At 46.0% G+C, this 20206-nt stretch overlaps 1 protein-coding gene across 1 annotated transcript in view; it reads right to left on the minus strand.

The window, feature by feature from the left end:
* capn15 (calpain 15) overlaps positions 1–20206 on the minus strand; it is a gene marked incomplete at its 5' end in the record, with an annotated part of 132473 nt that overhangs the window by 43193 nt on the left and 69074 nt on the right. Inside the window, 4 exons of the mRNA XM_084322971.1 lie at positions 600–752; positions 3657–3782; positions 6439–6662; positions 11944–12127. Coding sequence (XP_084179097.1) covers positions 600–752; positions 3657–3782; positions 6439–6662; positions 11944–12127 — 687 coding nt within the window. The remainder of the gene's footprint in view (positions 1–599; positions 753–3656; positions 3783–6438; positions 6663–11943; positions 12128–20206) is intronic.

Raw genomic sequence — 20206 nt, forward strand, 5'->3', positions numbered from 1 at the left:
CACCAACATTTTGGTCTTCGGTTCATTAGATACTGGGTTGTATGCTTTTTCTTCCTTCTATTGTTGTCTAATTGTTAAAAGTATGATCTCCGATCACTGTGTGTTCTCATTATTTATTGTGTATTATTTTGACTTATTTATGTATGAAATTGCTGATAAACTGTCTTGTTTTATAAGCTCGTCATCGCTGTAAATGAGGGTAACCTCAGTGGCTTTAATTAACGAGTTGAAATAAAGGTTTGAAAATGAAAGAAAATTATGAAAACGTATATTTGTATATTTAACGACTTATTAACATGTAAACTATATTTCTCCAGCAGTATAGCCAGGTTACGGTCCATGATTTGATCCCCTTCATCATTTCACTGAGCTGTTTATAGCTGCAAGCGAGTCGACACGAGATGGAATGGAGTGTCCTCCAGATCGTAAAACACCTGGGAGGACAAATTCAAACAAATTTTACCCTCAATAACTCAATAACAAAAAAAAATTTCAATTCCTAACAAACCCGTTGAGCGGTTTCGGTTTAGGCGTGAGATTATGCGCATAATAAGAAAAGAGCTTTGAAGTGCCCTTTTGAAGTGCAAACGTGGCCTTACTTGATGAAGTCCGTGTACTCCATCCAGAACACGCCCTCGCTGCTGCCGTGGGCCATCAGCTCGTGACGCAGGTGCTGGGGCCAGTCGGCCCACTCGTCCGACCAGCTGCCGTTCCACGAGAATCTACCCCATGGGTTACGCAGTCGCAACAACCTGGGGGGTGGGGGTGGAGGGAGGGGATGAAAAGAGACAGAGAGAGTGAACACAGTGCAGGTGAGGACAACACAACATGGTATAAATGGACTGCAGTTATAGAACACTTTTTATCCAAAGCGCTTTACAATTTATGCCTCACATCCACCAGCTCACTCACACATTCACACAGGGGTGTAGGTTTGGTTTCAACAGGGGGGGGGGGGGGGGGGGGGCACTTTAAGCGCAGGGTCTGGGGGTCCTCCCCCAAGAGATTCTGAGCATCAAACACTTCATTTCCTGCATTCTGGTGTACTTTTCTGCACCGATTTTCTGCTCCCGGCTGCCCATGGGGGGGGGGGGGGGGGGGGGGAAACGACAGGATGGCCCAAAAAATGTGTGTGTCCTATGTGTCCCACATCTCGCATGTGTGTGTACGCCGCATGTAGCAATATGTGCTACAAATAAACACTTCTTCGAGTCCAGTTTCATCATTAATTTCATTTCCATATCTCCAAAGGAAAAACAGGCCAGGAGTGGTTATTGACCAAATGTGCTGTTGCTCTTGACGTAAATTGTGTGGGTTATTATCCCTGTGATTAAAACTCAACATAAACTGCTACACTCGTAAAAATCGAGCCTGCTCGTTACACACTTTGCTGCTTAGTAGAACTTTGATTTTAGTGCGTCAATAATATATATATATTTTCTTTACATCTTTGATTCACAGATGATTTCATCGTGACGACACGGCATAGCGCTAAATGACGACAGCCGGTTCAGCCCACATGCACGCTCCAACGCGAAAGCGGGACACATCCAAATGAAATGCAACGCAATGCATCGGTAATAGATTCTCTCATTCGAAATGAATGAATTTCTGTTGGAGAGCGACACAATCATGCAATCGCTGTGACCGAGGACATTATGAGTTATGATTGAAAAAGTGTCTGGGGGGCTGCTGCTAGTACTACACACACACACACACACAGACACACAGACACACAGACACACACACAAAACAAAAAGGAACTATTTTCTCCTCCAGTTTTGCTCTCCTCCAACTTACAGTACTTCACACACAAGTGCCGGGGCTCAATATCTCCCTGTCAGATTGCTTCTCCAGTGGCAAATTAGAGTGGGCTCTGCACGGCCGTTGAGCAAATTACCTCAGGGATTTACTGCTATTCTGGAGTTCCTCTCGCAGGCAGGCGTCTACGGCGAGGCCTCCGTGTTCACATCAAACGAGGGCTTTCGTTTAACCCCTTAGTGCCCCGTTTCCGAGTGGCCTCGACAACACGTCCGGTTTTAAACAAGAAAGATCCTCCTATTTCACCGGTAAAGTCACAGAGCGGATTCACTTCCCGGCCGCGACGCGAGACGTGTTTTACAGTTGATATATTAGGGCTCTACCTCGCGTAACCTTACGGCGGCGGGGTGGGGAAGTGGTTCACGGCGGGCAGATTTTATCATCTGGAGGAATATTTCTACCCGTCACTCTTGAGACCTCGAGTTATCCCCAAGCCGGTGATTGTATTATATCACACTAACGTTAACGGTGGAAGCTGTTAAACCAGTCGATATGTAGAGAGATGTGCTTTTATGGCCCCACTCGATGAGGCACAAATCAGTTGAAAATCTATAATGTTAATTTCGGTTGACAACTCACTGTTCATAAACGTCTTCTCCCTCTCCTTTTTTAAGGTTAGGGTGAGGCGGGGGTCTCTAGCGAGGTTACGGTAAGGGTTAGGTTTATAAATAACTATACTGGCCTGTAGAAGCAGTAACTACACAGCAACAGTAACTACAAAAACTACAAAATGTAGTTATGAGTGAAATTGAACTCCTCAATCTCTTGCTCTGTTTTGGAGAAATTTTTTATAAAGAATTGCAGTAACTAAATCACTGGATAGTCAAATAACTTTAAAGCCATTTTCCTCAGTTTCACTGTGTGCGTAGTCACTGCAGTTAGCATCTGCAGTGCAGTATACAAGAGACAATCTAATACTGTATCAGTTTAGACGGTGAGTTCACACAGTAGAGGCCACTCCTTATAATGCTGTACATGACGGTGGCGACAGTGGCTCAGGGGGTAGAGCGGTCGTCTGGTAATCGGAAGGTCTGCGGTTAGACTCCGGCTCCTCCCGGCAGCGTGTCAGAGTGTCCTTGAGCGAGACGCTTAACCCCTAATTGCTCCCGATGAGCATGGTTGGCACCTCGCGCGGTCGGTGTGTGAATGTGTGAGCAAATTGCCGAATGTGAGGCACAAGTCGTAACGCTGGATAAACGTTGGATAAAAGCTCCATTATAATCGCAGTCCATTTAGACGAGATGCCCATGGCTTTTAGGAAGTCACATATTAATTTAACTCACGTTGGGGAGTCGATAATAACGACAGCAATTACTATCCGTTAAATAAACACCAACGTTAGCCAACGTTTGCCACGTCCATCTGTCTCGGCTGTGAAAACTCTGAAGGACGTGTGAGACTGGGTTATGTTATCTGTTGTCACTTCTCATTTGAGGCTGTAAAAACACAACGAAGGAGGCGTCGTGACGTATTGATATGACAGCGGGAAAGACATCCGCCGCGCGATATCGGCCTATAGAACTGATCATTTCTGAGAGGAATTAAAGTGTTTATATCCATTTAGTTTCTAGGCATAATGATGTGTGAATTCATCACTTGGGGTGATGTTCTCACTGCAAATAAGAGGTATAGAATTACCGTCAATTACCGTCTCTTCCATCGCATTTACATAAAAACAAAAACAAATATATTTGAATCCAATCCAATAAAACCATGGTCAATGGTGCTTTTATGACACCTCAAAACATTTTGTCCCAATTGTGTGGTCGAATCGTTACATCCCCCTACGCCAAACCGATGCCTGTGCCCTAAGACATGGAAGTGCTCGGTCGTACCTGTAGCCCTGCACGTCCCGCACGTCCAGGATGGAGTAGGCGTGTCGAGGCCGGAGACCCAGGGACTCGTACGCCGCGTCGTCCACCTTCATGTTGCCTCCTCCACACGACGCGCCCATCAGGAACCTGAGACGCGGTGACAACACCATGCGGTCATTCCAGCGCTCCACAAATACAGTCCGCTCACTTAAGATGAGATGAACTATTCCTTTATTGATCCCCCTGGGGGTATTCGGGTGTCATAGCAGGATGGGGGAGGGGAGGTACAGGTATGGGCAGGGTAATAGTAGAAAGACATAAATATAGGCAATAAAATGTGATCCGAATATAAAAATATGAGAAGAAATAAACAGTGTCAACAATATAATTAACTGAATATAAAAATATGAGTAAATAATGCAGGTGCAGATGAGGGTCTGTATGCCCTGTGAACATCATCACATATCACAGTTGCCTAGTTTAGTTTATCACAAGAACAGCGACGTGGCAGAAGGTCAGCTCCCTCACGCCTCCCTGTCTCTTCTCATCAGCCATGTTCACCCCGCATAACATTCACTCATTATGACGAGCGGTTAGTCACTTACAAAGGCGCCGCTGCTTTTATTAGATAGCACATTGTTGAGAGATGTCAGGAAAGATGAGAGAGAGGGAGAGCGAGAGAGAGAGAGAGAGAGAGAGAGAGAGAGAGAGAGAAAGAGAGTGTAAGAAAGAGAGAGCAAGAGAGTGTAAGAAAGAGAGAGGGAGGGATGGAGGGAGTAAGGGAGTGTAAGAAAGAGGGGGAGGGAGAGAAAAAGAGACAGAGAGAGATAGACAGAGAGAGGGAGAGAGATAGAGAGAGAGAGAGAGGGGAGGGAGTAAGGGAGTGTAAGAAAGAGAGGGGGAGGGAGAGAAAAAGAGACAGAGAGATAGATCGACAGAGAGAGAGGGAGAGAGAGAGAGGAAGATAAATGAATCAAGGTCATTAAAAAATATAATAAAAATATAACATTCCGCTATAAATGGTATAAAGAGACAAAGAGATGGAGAGAGAGAGAAGCAGAGAGAGAGAGAGGGAGTTGATGGAGATCTGAATTTGGACCTAAGGACCCTGCAAGACACGTCCCACGTGCCATGGTCTAAAATAAGTCTCTCACTCTTCTCAGTCTGGAACATAAAGGTGCATAACGCCGTGCGGACGGACGTCACCCTTTGGCTAGGTGCACTGGGGTGCTAGGTGCACTGGGGTGCTAGGTGCACTGGGGTGCTAGGTGCACTGGGGTGCTAGGTGCACTGGGGTGCTAGGTGCACTGGGGTGCTAGGTGCACTGGGGTGCTAGGTGCACTGGGGTGCTAGGTGCACTGGGGTGCTAGGTGCACTGGGGTGCTAGGTGCACTGGGGTGCTAGGTGCACTGGGGTGCTAGGTGCACTGGGGTGCTAGGTGCACTGGGGTGCTAGGTGCACTGGGGTGCTAGGTGCACTGGGAGGCTAGGTGCACTGGGGTGCTAGGTGCACTGGGGTGCTAGGTGCACTGGGAGGCTAGGTGCACTGGGGTGCTAGGTGCACTGGGAGGCTAGGTGCACTGGGAGGCTAGGTGCACTGGGAGGCTAGGTGCACTCGGAGGCTAGGTGCACTGGGAGGCTAGGTGCACTGGGAGGCTAGGTGCACTGGGAGGCTAGGTGCACTCGGAGGCTAGGTGCACTGGGAGGCTAGGTGCACTCGGAGGCTAGGTGCACTGGGAGGCTAGGTGCACTGGGAGGCTAGGTGCACTGGGGTGCTAGGTGCACTGGGAGGCTAGGTGCACTCGGAGGCTAGGTGCACTGGGGTGCTAGGTGCACTGGGAGGCTATGTGCACTGGGAGGCTAGGTGCACTGGGAGGCTAGGTGCACTCGGAGGCTAGGTGCACTGGGAGGCTAGGTGCACTGGGAGGCTAGGTGCACTGGGAGGCTAGGTGCACTGGGGTGCTAGGTGCACTGGGAGGCTAGGTGCACTGGGAGGCTAGGTGCACTGGGAGGCTAGGTGCACTGGGAGGCTAGGTGCACTGGGAGGCTAGGTGCACTCGGAGGCTAGGTGCACTGGGAGGCTAGGTGCACTGGGAGGCTAGGTGCACTGGGAGGCTAGGTGCACTGGGAGGCTAGGTGCACTGGGAGGCTAGGTGCACTGGGAGGCTAGGTGCACTGGGAGGCTAGGTGCACTCGGAGGCTAGGTGCACTGGGAGGCTAGGTGCACTGGGAGGCTAGGTGCACTCGGAGGCTAGGTGCACTGGGAGGCTAGGTGCACTGGGAGGCTAGGTGCACTGGGAGGCTAGGTGCACTGGGAGGCTAGGTGCACTCGGAGGCTAGGTGCACTGGGAGGCTAGGTGCACTGGGAGGCTAGGTGCACTGGGAGGCTAGGTGCACTCGGAGGCTAGGTGCACTGGGAGGCTAGGTGCACTGGGAGGCTAGGTGCACTGGGAGGCTAGGTGCACTGGGAGGCTAGGTGCACTGGGAGGCTAGGTGCACTGGGAGGCTAGGTGCACTGGGAGGCTAGGTGCACTGGGAGGCTAGGTGCACTCGGAGGCTATTGTTTTAATGTAAGTGTGTATATGTATGTAATGTTAGTACCTTCTATGTTTTGTAATACTAAAAAGAAATGTATACAGCACTAATTGTTTGTAAAATGAGAAATGCAAATAAACAGAATAAGAATAAATAAAACCTTTCCAGTGTGTCTCCACTACTCCCTCTCAAGCCTTCCTGCGGTCTGGACAAAAAAATAAAAACACCCTCTCTCTCTCCTTTAGGATCCCCTGGCCCTGGCCTCTTACCCGGCCTCCTTGGAGCTCAGCATCTTGGCCCAGATGAGGTCGTTGTCGATGGGCTCCTCGCGGGGGTTGGTGGAGCTGACCTGCAGCATGAGGGAGTCGCAGGGGGCCCCGGTCAGCGTGGCCAGGCCCTCGATGGCACGCCCCGCCTGCAGGGCGAAGTAGGAGCCGTGGAGCTTGGCCAGCGCCTTCTCTATCAACGCCACCCACAGCTGCTTCCTCTGGGCCTGGAGGGAGGGAGGGAGGGAGAGAGGGTTAGAGTCAGACATGGCAACCTGGCTGGGAATCACTGAAGGGCAATATGGTCAAGGCAGTGTTGTAGCACTCGAGTCAGAGTCCTGGACTGATTTTCAGGACTTGTGACTCGGCTTGGACTTGAGCACTGATGACTCGGACTTGGACTTGGACTCGCGCATTGACTGCATTCGGACTCGGAAAGGTGCAGACGAGGACTCAGACTTGTTAATTGATAAATACAGTTATTAAAAAATATATATATAAAACTACTCTAATCATTTGGCATAATATATTGATGGCTAGTGCATTTGTTTGGCTATTGTGTCACAAAGTAAATGAATTCCCTTTGGTGACCGCTGTGTCATTTATGTTTAATGTAGACCTTTTTTTATTTGTATGTCAGCTCTTTGACTGCCAGAGTGGAGTGGACTCAACCTTGATGACTTGGACTCGGACTAGGGTAATGGGGGCTCGACTCGGACTCGACTCTGGCTGTTCTTTGGTGACTCGGACTTGGACTCGAACACTGAGGACTCGAGACTCAACCTCAAGATTTAGTGACTGGACTACAACACTGGGTCATTGGGGTCAAGGTACGATGTCACAACATTTGTATTACTTTTGACGGTTTAACAATATTTGCTAATTATAGCATGATAAGATAACATATTCCTTTATTGATCCCCTTGGGGAAATTCTGACACCATAGCAGCATGGGGGAGGGGGGAGGGGGGGTACAGGTATGGGCAGGGAAATAGTAGAAAGGCATAAATATATGCAATACAATTAGATCTGAATATAAAAATATGAGAACAATAAACAGTGTAACTTTGACTTTTTGACTTATTTTATTGGTAATCCAATAGAAGCCTTGCATGGAATGTTTGTGTAGTTATTTCTTCCAGTATGGCTGCCTGTAACCATTGGTAACCACTTTCAAAACAAAATGCCTCATTTCTGTGCAGTGGTAGAGTAGGTAAAACAGTGGAAAAGCGTGGAACCACTGATCCAGTAATAAAACCAAATGATTACGTTTTTTGTTATGACATATTTCTCATATCAACACATAGCAACCGTTGTTTTCCTGTCTTCTGTTGCCATGTGCAAAACAATGGTTGCTATGTTACAGGCCGTCATGCTGGAAGAAGGAGAAGTACACAAACATTCTCTATCGTCACGGTGCCTTTTCATTCAAACGGGACGATTTTAAACTGAATCGTGTCCCCAAATCCCTATAATACTGCTGCAAGGAATGTTTTAGATTATAAACAAAAAAAAATCATGTATAATTTTACAATTTGTATACATCATTGACGACGGTATATTAAAAACCCATGCCTTTGCACAGAGATCTATGACCATACCTTAATATTCAGTCCACCTCTCAGCCCTAGTTTGTACTCTCGCTCAGTGGTGTGTTTTGTTTGATATAGTATATATGTATGGAAATTAGTTGGGAAGGAAATATCAGCATTATGTAATCAGAGAAGATAAGAATGCGCTGTGTGTGTGCTTAAAATAATGCTCTTAGGTCTCTGTGTGTGTGTCTGTGTGTGCTTGTGCTTAAAAGAATGCTCTCAGGTCTGTGTGAGTGTGTGTGCAATGTGCATGTGTGTGTGCTTAAAGGAATGCTCTCAGGTCTGTGTGCGTGTGTGTGTGTGCGTGTGTGTGTGTGTGTGTGTGCTTAAAGGAATGCTCTCAGGTCTGTGTGTGTGTGTGTGTGTGTGTGTGTGTGTGTGTGTGTGTGTGTGTGTGTGTGTGTGTGTGTGTGCTTAAAGGAATGCTCTCAGGTCTGTGTGCGTGTGCTTAAAGGAATGCTCTCAGGTCCGCGCGTGCCTGACCGAATGTCAATGTTCTCACCCACGTCTACCTGCACTCCAAGGCCTCGGCCTGCGTTAGACTGCGCACACACGGTCCGCCTCTCTTCCAACACGCATCCATCCATCCCTCTGTCTCTCTCTCTCTCTCTTTGATTGATTGATTGAAAAGTTTATTAACAGATTGCAGAATGGGTACAGTACAGTACAGCTCAATACATACAATTGTTAAGAGGATGCAGACCTGAGAAAGACTTTCGTCTTGTTTCCATCAGGGTCCCCCATTTTCAATTCATCATAAAATTATGACACACACGACATACAGATAGACAGTACTGCTACATCTTTACATTTATGACATACCAGATTTTCAAATACAGTACTGTTTGTGATACTAAAAAAATCCAGAAAAAGAGTGTATATACATTTGACATAGAAACTGTGCATTGGGGGAGGTTGGGTAGGTGGGGTGGGGCTGTACATTGGAGGGGGGGGGGGGGGGGGGGGGGTTGGGTAGGGGGGGGGGGCACTGTACATTGGAATACTGACATACATTTGACATAGAAACTGTACATTGGAGGAGGTTGGGTAGGTGGGGTGGGGTTGGGTGGGGCTGTACATTGGAATACTGACAAAGCCATGCTTGGTCTTTATTGTACAACTGGGTTAGGACAATCTCTCTCTCTCTCTCTTCACAAAATGTGATTTGCGCATCAAAATCATTCTCTTTGTCTCATGGAAACATTTCAAGTGCCGCCCGCTGTGAGAATTAGTCGTGAGAGACGCAACATTGTATTAAAACCCACAGGGATGGTTTAAAACCCCAAGCAGCAACCAGGGAGCTTTTCAGCCATGCAGTCAACCTCTAAATTACATACTTCTCGTAATTGTGCATGGTTGAATCTACACAGGCTGAATAGCAAAATGATCAAACGAGGAGAGGACAGCGCAAAGCACTGGTTTTACTGTAGGTTTTACTGTTTGGGGGCGGGGGGGGGGGGTAATCTTGCGAAGGCGGCTGGATCTTTGTCAGGCTTCAAATGAAGCGCTTGTGGCTGAAACCACAGTGAGGAACTACTGGTAGCTACTACAAAAAAAATCGAATCTTTTTTTGTGGCATTCGTATTCCTTACACAAGACGGCAGGAATCGTCTACCGATTGGTTGAAGTTAGCCCGTGATAGAGGGTGATGGACAGTTGGTTCGTCCAATCGCCTGCCCTTTTTCCAGGCAGCTTCCAAGAAGACTTCCCAGATGGTTCTGTGTAACAAACCAATCAGGTTAGGAGGGAGTCTATCTATGGTAAGGGAAAGTCCCATATCTCTGGCTCGGAAGTATATAAAAAAATATATTATTATAATAATAATAATAATAAAAAATTATTTTGAGAGCCTCAGCATTGTGAAGGTGTGAAAGGGAGCAGTGGTGAGTGTGGGCGGCTACTACAGTGTTCATGCCATGTCTAGACTTGACACATGGCGATACATTCTTAACACATTGAGCGCCATAGGCTTCCCCAATCCTTCACTGCCTAGCGCCAGCTTTTCATGACCATTTTCGCGGTATTTCACGATCTTTGTATATTCTATATTATAGCTATGGAGACAATAGTATGGCTCATTTGACAGACACTATTTCTAGTCCAACATGTAAAAAAGACTGTAGTAGTTTGTAGTTTATTACACGCTAAACATCGTCCATTTCCAAGATAATGCAGTCTTTTTCCATAGATCGCAAGATAAAACGCGTTATATGCAATAAGCCCAAACCGTTCTGGTTGATCCCCTGAAACCCCAAATACTCCCAAATCAAAGGTATATATCATGTACACATGTGCCTTCACAAAATTATCAAGGGGGGGTGGGTAGTTTCAACTCAAAACTGTGATCGTGTTTGTCAAGCATGTTTTTTACGTCCGGTAAAACACAGAACTGTGATCGTTACATAAACATGTTTCAGGTTCGGTAAAATAGACATAGGGGGTCCTTACCTTAGCCAGAAGGTAATCCAAAAAGAATAATTCCAATGATCCCATCGGCGATCACGATTACTCGTTTATATGTAATTACACGTGTTTACGGGACACTATAGGTTTTGAGGCGAGCAGATCTGCTAGCGATTGCTTTGGAAGAGCTCCTCCCACTCAGAACGAGTCTCGATAGTCCGGTTCATTCATTGCCTCTCCTGATCCATTTCTTTCTGAGTTCAAAAGGTAGGCGATACTGCCACCTGGTGAGATTCGATCGGCATTGCAATTCCAACGTAGGTAAACGAGCCAGGGACACATAGAATGATCCGGATGGTTTAGAACAGGGATCATAGGAAAAAGATCAAAGGATCAAAACCCGAGAAATCTCGGGTATGACGCTCAACCGCTGGCGAGATAACCAGAGAAATGTCGGGTATGGCCCTGAATGAGTTAAGAGCACGTACAGGGTATCTGCCGGTTTCAACGAGACTTAAACATCGGTCGGCCCATATACGAGCCGCCACGCACGCTCGCGCAGGTCGCGGCACTTTGCGCTCGTCTACCGACTCCGGGCTGTGTTTCTCTCGATCATTCAATACATTGTTGGACATTTTAAACTTCCCGCCGTTCGATCGACACCCCTCTTGACCTATTGCATGCTTTCAGCCTCGAGTTACATGACGAAACATTGTTTTGACTCGAGCCTCGAAATGAATGGCAGCGGACGGCCATTTTGGATAATCATGCCGAATTAACGCCGGTACACACATTACAAAAACTCTACACATTTTTCGTGGGATTGTTATAAACCTGTACTACATAAGACTTCAGGCTATGGAACCGTTATATTTTCCAGCTCCTACCTCTCAGCTGGAACTTAAAATCAGGCATCTGGCAACAAGTAAACAGAAATGTGAGTACACAAAACTTTTACTTCAGTGTGTTCAAACCTCTGTTACTCTATTTCATTAGCACTCAAAGTGATTTTTGACTCATGCATGTGCTATAAGTATAAAGTATAATAAATCACAAATTACTTTGGGTATGCAATAGTAAAAGAAAATAAACAACTAGCCCCATTTTTGCCCGATGCTTAAGTGGTTAATACCACTTAGAGCAAAATGTAATACCAATTTCACGACCATACTAGCTCATTTATTTTGATAAAATACAGCACCGCTGAACTGGCGGCTGCACTTGCATGCCAATTTTTATTCTCACACGATCCACGCAATATTTAATATATTTAATATTATCTCAAACACTTTTTAACACTACACTATATTTGATCTATTTATTACCAAATGTTGTGTGTATAGTGTTTGGTCTTTTTCTCTATGAAGCACAATCTCATACAGAACCAAGCAATTCACTGCAATGTACATCACACATGTACCTTATATGTGACAAATAACACTAAACTTGAAGTACCCTTTAAGGCCTTAAATTGAGAGTGATCAAACGTCCCACAGATGCCCCGGCGTACCTGGGAGAAGAGCAGGTAGCCGTAGTCGTCGCAGGGCAGCATGTCGTCCACCAGCACCGTGGTCCACGTGCCGTCCTTACACAGACGCACCTGGTACGCCCCCTCCGGACAGATGGTCCGCGTGATCATCACCCTCTCCACCAGCTCGGGACGCTCCGCCAACACGGCCAGGGCACTCAGGAACCTGGGGAGGGAGGGAGGGAGGGAGGGAGGGAGGGAGGGAGGGAGGGAGGGAGGGAGGGAGGGAGGGAGGGAGGGAGGGGAGGGGAGGGGGAAATGTTGGGTTTGAGAGAGGAAGGAGAGACGGGGGAGAGAGATAGAGAGAGAGTTAAAAGTCAGTGGACCGGATAAAGAGACAATCGATCATGAACAACAGATTGGATGGATAGATGGATGGATGGATGGATGGATGGATGGATGGATGGATGGATGGATGGATGGATGGATGGATGGATGGATGGATGGATGGATGGATGGATGGATGGATGGATGGATGGATGGATGGATGGATGGACCCGCAAGAGAGACCACATCACCCCTGTCCTTGCCTCCCTTCATTGGCTCCCAGTACGCTACAGGATAGATTTTAAGGTTCTCCTATTTGTTTTTAAAGCCCTTAATGGTCACACACCCTCCTACATCTCAGACCTCCTATCCCCCTATTCCAACACCAGGTCCCTCAGGTCAGCCGATCAGAGGCTCCTGACAGTCCGGAGGTCTAACCTCAAGCTCAGGGGGGGCCGTGCCTTTGCTGTCGCAGCCCCTGAACTGTGGAACAGCATCCCCACCTCCATTAGGCTCGCCCCCTCGATAGATGCCTTCAAATCGAGGCTCAAAACCCACTTCTACCTACTAGCCTTTCCCCTTCACTGACTCATGCCCTGTTTTTCTATGTGTTTGCCTGTGTGCCCTCCCATAAAACGGAGTGTGATTGTTGTCTATATGTATCTTATGTATTTATGTATTTACCCTCTGTACAGCACTTTGGTTGACACGCGTCATGTGAAATGTGCTTTATAAATAAATTTGATTGATTGATTGATTGAGTAGTCGACAGATGGGCAGATGGATGCCCAAAAAGACTAGTAGACCAGACATTATAGTGCTGGAAAAACAGACAAAGGCAAGACATTCAGACACAATCGGGGATGCTGAAGAATGAACAAAAAGACAAGACAAGGCAGACAGACAGACAGACAGACAGACAGACAGACAGACAGACAGACAGACAGACAGACAGACAGACAGACAGACAGACAGACAGACAGACAGAGAGCTATCCAGCTGTCGGTGAAATGTGCAATTCATCTGTGCCGTTTTCTACGGTCCCTTGAGCGGATCTTTATGAAAGATTTTCACTCAAGCGTTTATTTGCATAATTTCTCCATACTGAGAATCAATCACATTGGACGAGTCGGGCTCGTCTGCCTCCTAGTTAGCGGGCTATTACTGCTAATTTAACCCGCGGCACAGAGAAAACTAACTCCATGTTGCTAATTGGCTCGCTGCTGGCTGCCCGAGTGGAATGTATTCAATCAAATCGCTCGTTCATCACAGAGTCGCAGACGAGAGCGGCTGGGGACGCACGCTTGTCCTCAAAACAAGGGAGCGCGCGGCTACTTGTCCTCAAAACAAGGGAACGCGCGGCTACACCGTTTCCGAGCAACTGTTTTTGCCACTCTGGGGGAGAACAGCGGTTAGCTCAGAATGTGAGCGTGATGTTTTGAGCACGATATTGAAGATCCTCTCGAGGTCGATACTGAATGTATTTCATTTGAAATGTCTTTTTCGAAGAATTTCTGTTCAGGAACCAGGGTTCAGAAAAGTCTTATTTCTATACGATATGGGTTTTCGGAGACATTTACATTTAGTCATTTAGCTGATGCTTTTATCCAAAGAGACTTACAAGTTCTGTACGACAAGTCATCAGTAAGGGCACAACTCTATCAGCTGAGTAACAATGTTCATCAAAGTGTTGAGTGCTACAGTGTAGGTTAGTATATTAGGACAAGTGCATGGCAGTAAGGTTAGTTAGTTAGGGTGAGATTACTATTATAATTATTTTTTCATTTCAGATAATGGTTGAAGAAGTGCATCTTTAGTCGACGGCGAAAGATTGGACGGGTTTCGGCTGGGTTTCGGCTGTCCTAACTGGGGTGGGCAGTTCATTCCACCATTGTGGGGCAAGGACTGAGAAAAGGCGGCTTCTCCTTGATGACCCTCCTGGAGCTCGGATAGGAGTAGGTCTGAGGCGGCCAGAAGATGCAGAGCGTAGGGGTCTTGAGGGTGTGTAGTTAGAGACCATTGACCGGAGGTAGGCGGGAGCGGTTCCCTTTGCCGCACGGTATGCCAGGTCGAGGTCCTTGAAGCGGATTCGCGCAGCAATGGGGAGCCAGTGCAGACATGGGTTTGGGGACCAATTGACCTATACTAGCGTTAGCAAACCATTCCATTTTCAATACATACAATATATATATATATATATATATATATATATATATATATATATATATATATATATATAAGTAATATATATAAGTAAACAATTTATCTCAGCTCGTATTCGGGGACGAGGCGTTTATTAACAGAGCTATTTTCCATCTGCTCAAGTGGCAGCTAAGCAGGGCTGAGCAGAGAGTCTCCCCTCCCCCCCTCCCCCACCCCACCAGATGAAACACCAATCAGCTACAGAGAATCTAATCAAAGTCCAATCAGGCGTGACGGAATGAGACACCGACAAAGAGACGCATCCCCTCCTCCTCGCTCAAGGACGATGGACCGCACGCCCTCCAGACATCTGGGTTTATTGGTCGGGTCGTCCAGAGCTGGGTCGCTCGCCGGTTATCCAGGACACACGTGTACGTCGTGTGCACGTGTGTCTTTCTGTGTCTCTACGTCTCTGTGCGTTTGTGTATTTCTGTGTGTACAACGTCTCGTTTTTGTGTGTGAATCAGCCAGAGAGGGAGGTATTTGGGTTACATCCTGTCACTAGCGAGCAACTGGAGCTCTGGGGAGGGTTATTTTTGATGCAGTGTGTGTGTGTGCGTGTGCGTGTGCGTGTGCGTGTGCGCGTGCGTGTGTGTGTGTGTGTGTGTGTCTGTGTGTGTGTGTGTGTGACGTGTGTGTGTGTGTGTGTGTGGCGTGCGTGTGCATGCTTGCGTGTGTAGGTGGTTGATAAAGTGAAGGTTGTGCGTGGGTAACTTTGTGACTGACTGTCTAGCGTGGCTGGGTGTGTGTGTGAGTGCATGTGTGTGTGTTTGTGAAATAGGATGGAGGATTACAACACACACACACACACCCAAGGGCACCAGGAACAAGGGCGTCGAGATAAAGCACGGTGTCCACAACCGCATTTCAGAGAATAATCCGGCCAGTCACACTATCTGTCCATCTGTCGTTTCTCTTCCTCTCTCTCTTCACTTGTCTCCTTCACTTACTTCCTGGTTTCACTTTCCCTACTCACTTTCACTTCTCCCCATTTCACTCCTTCTTCCTTTACAGCTGTCTCTTTTTTTCTTTGCACCTCCCCTCCTCTCTCTCCCTCTCTCTTGCTTTCTATCAACTGTGAATCTCTCCAGACCGCTCTTGGCGGAGAGTCCCGAGGTGTGGCCAGCAATAGCAACCGCTCCCTCATCCCTGCTCCACTCCAAACCACACATGTCAGACCTAAACAAAAAAAGTGCTTAGAGGAGGTCACCGTTTTTACAGCGTTACAGATTCCATCTTTAATGTTCCACTTCTCTGTCTCTCTCTCTCCCTCTGTCTCTCCCCCCCTCCCTCTGTACCATCGCAGGCTCAGAGTTCATCTGTTGACTGTTTTCTCTCATCCAATGACCTTTAATAGAGACAGAGGAAGCAGATGGAAAATCACCTTTCACTTGGGGATTATTACACCCACACACACACACCCACGCACATGCACACACTGACACACACAAAGACACACATGCGGTGCACAGGGGTATTGTTTGCACTGCAATCCATTTCTCTGCCGGTGTTATCAGTGTGTCTGGCTGCACCATCCCTAGTTCCTACACTTCTGATCTGGATGAAACGTTGCACATAGGTTGATAAAAAAAAGATCTTAATATGAATAATCCGTTAGCGATTCACCATATTTGATCCGATCGATGAACTAAAGGGCTCTCCTTGGCCATATTGAATGGGATTTCTGTCTCTCTTCAAATTAGTTCAATTAACGTAGCAGTCTATCCCTCCCTCCCTCCCTCTCTCTCCATCTCTTTACACCATTCCCAGTGCCCACAGACATTGCAAAATGAAATTCAAGGACTTTCAAGTACTTTCCTAAGCACTATTTTTCATTTTAACACATTGGGTGCCAACAACGAGAAATCTCGTTATTTAATCGTTATTTCTTTTATTAGCGATATCCATTCATTTTTCATCCATCCAGCCTCACGTTATCATTGGGACTGGCTCTGACCTCGAAAAGGGCAAATACCGCCCCCTATCGTCTCCCGGATGGTATTGCACCCATTGGATTGGAGTCAATGAAAATGCATGAGAAAAAAAAAACTCCGGATTCCACATTTTACTTCTGAGCCATGTAACCTGAGACTAGGGCTGGGCGATATGGAAAAAAATCATATCGCGATAACGATATGATAATGTTATCATAATATCGAAATTGTTATAAGTATAATTTTTTTTTTTTTTTTTAACAACAGATGTATGTTTATTTTGCAGCAATTCTTTGTCATTGCCGCCATCTTTAGTGTTACATCCCCTCACACTCCAGTTCTCAGGCTGCAGCTGGTTTAAAAGCGAAAGTAAACTGGCTTCTCTGCTGGCTGTGGCTCCAGGGGAGTTGAACAGTTCTGGCTCTGCTCGTTTATTTTAGATCTTTTGGCGCTTTTTTGGTGGACAAACCACCGCACATGTGCACCGTGACTCGTGACTGGAGTCTAGTTCTACTAGCACACATAGCCTACTGTGTACAGACGGTTTCAAACTGTATTTTAAATTAGAAAGCAAACAAAATAAATGGACAAGAGAAAGAGAAATCTCAATTTGGTCAGTATTGTCATTTGGACAAGCAAAGCCATTACTTTAAGTTGCAGGCAAGAAAGACAAGTCTGTCCACTGTTTCTGTTTTAAAACTGCCCTGTCGCAGGTCAAAAAAAAAAAAAAAAAAAACGATCTTGATTTTTTTTTTATTTCGATATTCGATATAGATTATTAAAATATATCGCGATATTTATCGTTATCGTTATATCGCCCAGCCCTACCTGAGACTATTGCATTCATTGAGGCAACCAAAAGCAGCATGGATTATCTGTTTCAAGGTCTAACGTTGGATCAATAAACGCGATCGATATTTGGAATGGCGATCAGGAATTGGAATAATCTTTTTGCAGAACATACATTTACCAGTATTGGGTTCATCAGAGTTTTTTTTCACAGGGCCGCCACAGTCTAGGTAATTAATGGGAAACACTGATATTACTATTGCACTTGACTTTACTGTTACATTTGCACTCTGGATACCAAACTTCTTTCCGTTGTACTGTACTTGTGCTGTATAATGACTAATGTAATGACTAATGTTTTTAATGTAATGTATAATGATTGCTTTTTTTGGCAATCGAAGCTTTGGGGCCGAGCTTAGATTTTAATTCGAAGCTTCGAATAAAAAAATAAATAAAAAAATTATATATATATATATATTTTTTTTTAATCTCATGTTGTGGGACTTGTACAGCACTTTGGTAAACGTTGTTGTTTTTAAATGTGCTCTGTAAATAAAGTGGATTGGATTAATTAATTAAGTAGCCCCTTTCGTGACTGTGACGCAGCCAACAAGGTTTCACTCGGCTGCGCTGCCTGGGTGCAGTGGGGCTGCTCTCACAGCCAACGACATGACATTACATTATTATGTTGCAACCTTCGTCTATCAAGCAAACAATTATATAAATATTTATATGTAGTTGATAGAGACAAAGGCAGAATTCGACTTAATTACCGGTAAGCACGTTTTATTAAGACATATTTTTATATGGGTCGGGACACTTTAAAAAAGCAGCACAATGAACACAAATCTGTCCAACTTAAATAACAAACGGCATTGCTTCGCTTCTTCGTCGACATGTCTGCTGCACATGTCCTTGTTGTTTTCAACACAGATAATCTCCACGTGCTTGTTGTAGAGAGGTGGAGTCGAGGCGCCGCTTACTTTAGTTTAATTTGAATGGAGGCGGGAAGGCGCCGCTTACTTTAGTTTCATTGGAATGGAGGCGCAAGATTTGAGGCAAAAAATAATAATAAAAAATTACAAAAAAGTTTATTTTTATTTATATTTTTCTTTTACTTCGATTTTTTTTTTATGTTCGAAGCTTGTGCCATCAAACGAAGCTTCGAAGCTTTGAAGTATTTAAGACAGCCCTAATAATGACAATACATTTGAATCTTATCTAATCTAATCTACGGTAATCACTTTCTCACTACACTATCCTTCATGCCCACTGGCAATCACCACGGAAGGAGAGCATAAAAACCAGGATTTTTTTTAATGTGCTTTGAGCAATTCATATCAATCAATCAATCAAATGTATTTGTATAGCACATTTAGACATGACACTTGTCAACCAAAATGCTTCACAGTAAGTCGCATAGCTAAAAACAAAGGAAAGTGCTAAAGTATAGAATAAACAGAAAATATAAACAATCAACGGACAGACAAAGAAACAAAAGGTCAACAAGCAAGGCAAGAGTCAGAGTGAGTCAGGGAAGGCCAGGGAGTATAGATGGGTTTTGAGTTTAGATTTAAAAGACTCGATGGAATATGGATATGAAATGAGCATGTAGTTGTAACATCAAGTCCAAACGATTTTTATACTTTCGCAGCATTCATGCAGCACCTAGATCTGCTTTATAATAAAAAATAAATAAATGGAAATCTCCCTTTCTACACTATGGGACTTTTAAAAGTAACAACAAGTATCTTAGATCAACCCCGAGCTCCATCGGAAGCCGGCGCGGGGCTGTCGGACTAAGTGTCCGGAGTATGGAGCGTGTCAACCCGTCGGAACGTCAAAGTAACGCGACATGACGTTTCTGCCTCTTTCCACCCACTGATGGATGTTCTATGGATCTCTCTCTAATGGAGAAGAATGGACTAGAAGTCAGTCAGAGTGGTCCCAAACTAATGGTCCAAGTCCACGTTGTTCATTAAAAGTAATAGATTGAAATCAGCACTCGGTATCGACTCGAGCGTCTCCCCCCAATACAAAGGGACGCAATGTAATTAATTATCCCTTGTAGGGCAAAGTGAGGCGATGGCTGAGTTAGGCCTATGTGACTCGGGTGTAAAAACAGCCTCTCGGCGCCTCACCCGCGCGTCGGTCTGGCGGAACAGCCCACAGACGTGCACCGTTGCCAAGGAAGTGTCGAGCAAACGGAGGCAAATCGATCGGTATGTTACACGACCGGTCCTCGTCGGTCCCGACTTGAGAGCCGGCGCGAGAAGGCCCTACACATTCCAATGTGCTGCTGTCAAACGGATCTCGCTAACTACTTGCGATTCTGAAGGGCTTTCGTTTCGAGAGGGAGGGTTCTTGTCACGGCTGAACTGGGGAAAAGGCACACCACGCATTATTTAAAGGAACACAAACTCTGTGTGTTCAGTTGAAAGCTATCCCTCTGCGAGCTAACCTAGCTTAGCACAAATTAATGGAAGCGGATACGGACCACTAGCCTGGCTTTTGGCCAAGAATACCTCTGCCAGAGTTTTAAGCTAGGCTAGCCGGTCTGTATCCGGGTTAACCCTTTCTCCGCTGATGACGTGTTTACACGTCATTCCTCGCCATGCGTAATCTGCCAATGACGGGTTACGGCGTCTTTGAGATAAATATTTCATATTTTCGTCATGGTATTCACATTTCACCCACGGAGTCTTTGCTGGTGTTGTAGGACTCCGCTCAACTCTGCAACGCTTCAATATCGCCACCGGGTGGCCGATCGGCGAGTTGCCAAAACCGGAAGTGGCCGGAAGTGCTTAGTCCGTCCCCTATTCTGTCCGGCCACTCGCTATCGCTCGCGGGACTCTATCCAGACACTGTGCATATCGATCCGTTGCCATAACTCAATAAACAACATGATTGGACGTATATTAGTATTATACAAACCGGAACTGGATCACCTAGATCAACATCACATAACTGGGATCTGTTTGCGCCAGTGTGACCGCCCAATGGTAAGAGGAAGCTGCCGTGAGTTTCAACGTTTATGATTATTATTATCCATA

This window comes from Notolepis coatsorum (assembly GCF_963971535.1).
Source record: "Notolepis coatsorum genome assembly, chromosome: 10".
NCBI lineage: Eukaryota > Metazoa > Chordata > Actinopteri > Aulopiformes > Paralepididae > Notolepis > Notolepis coatsorum.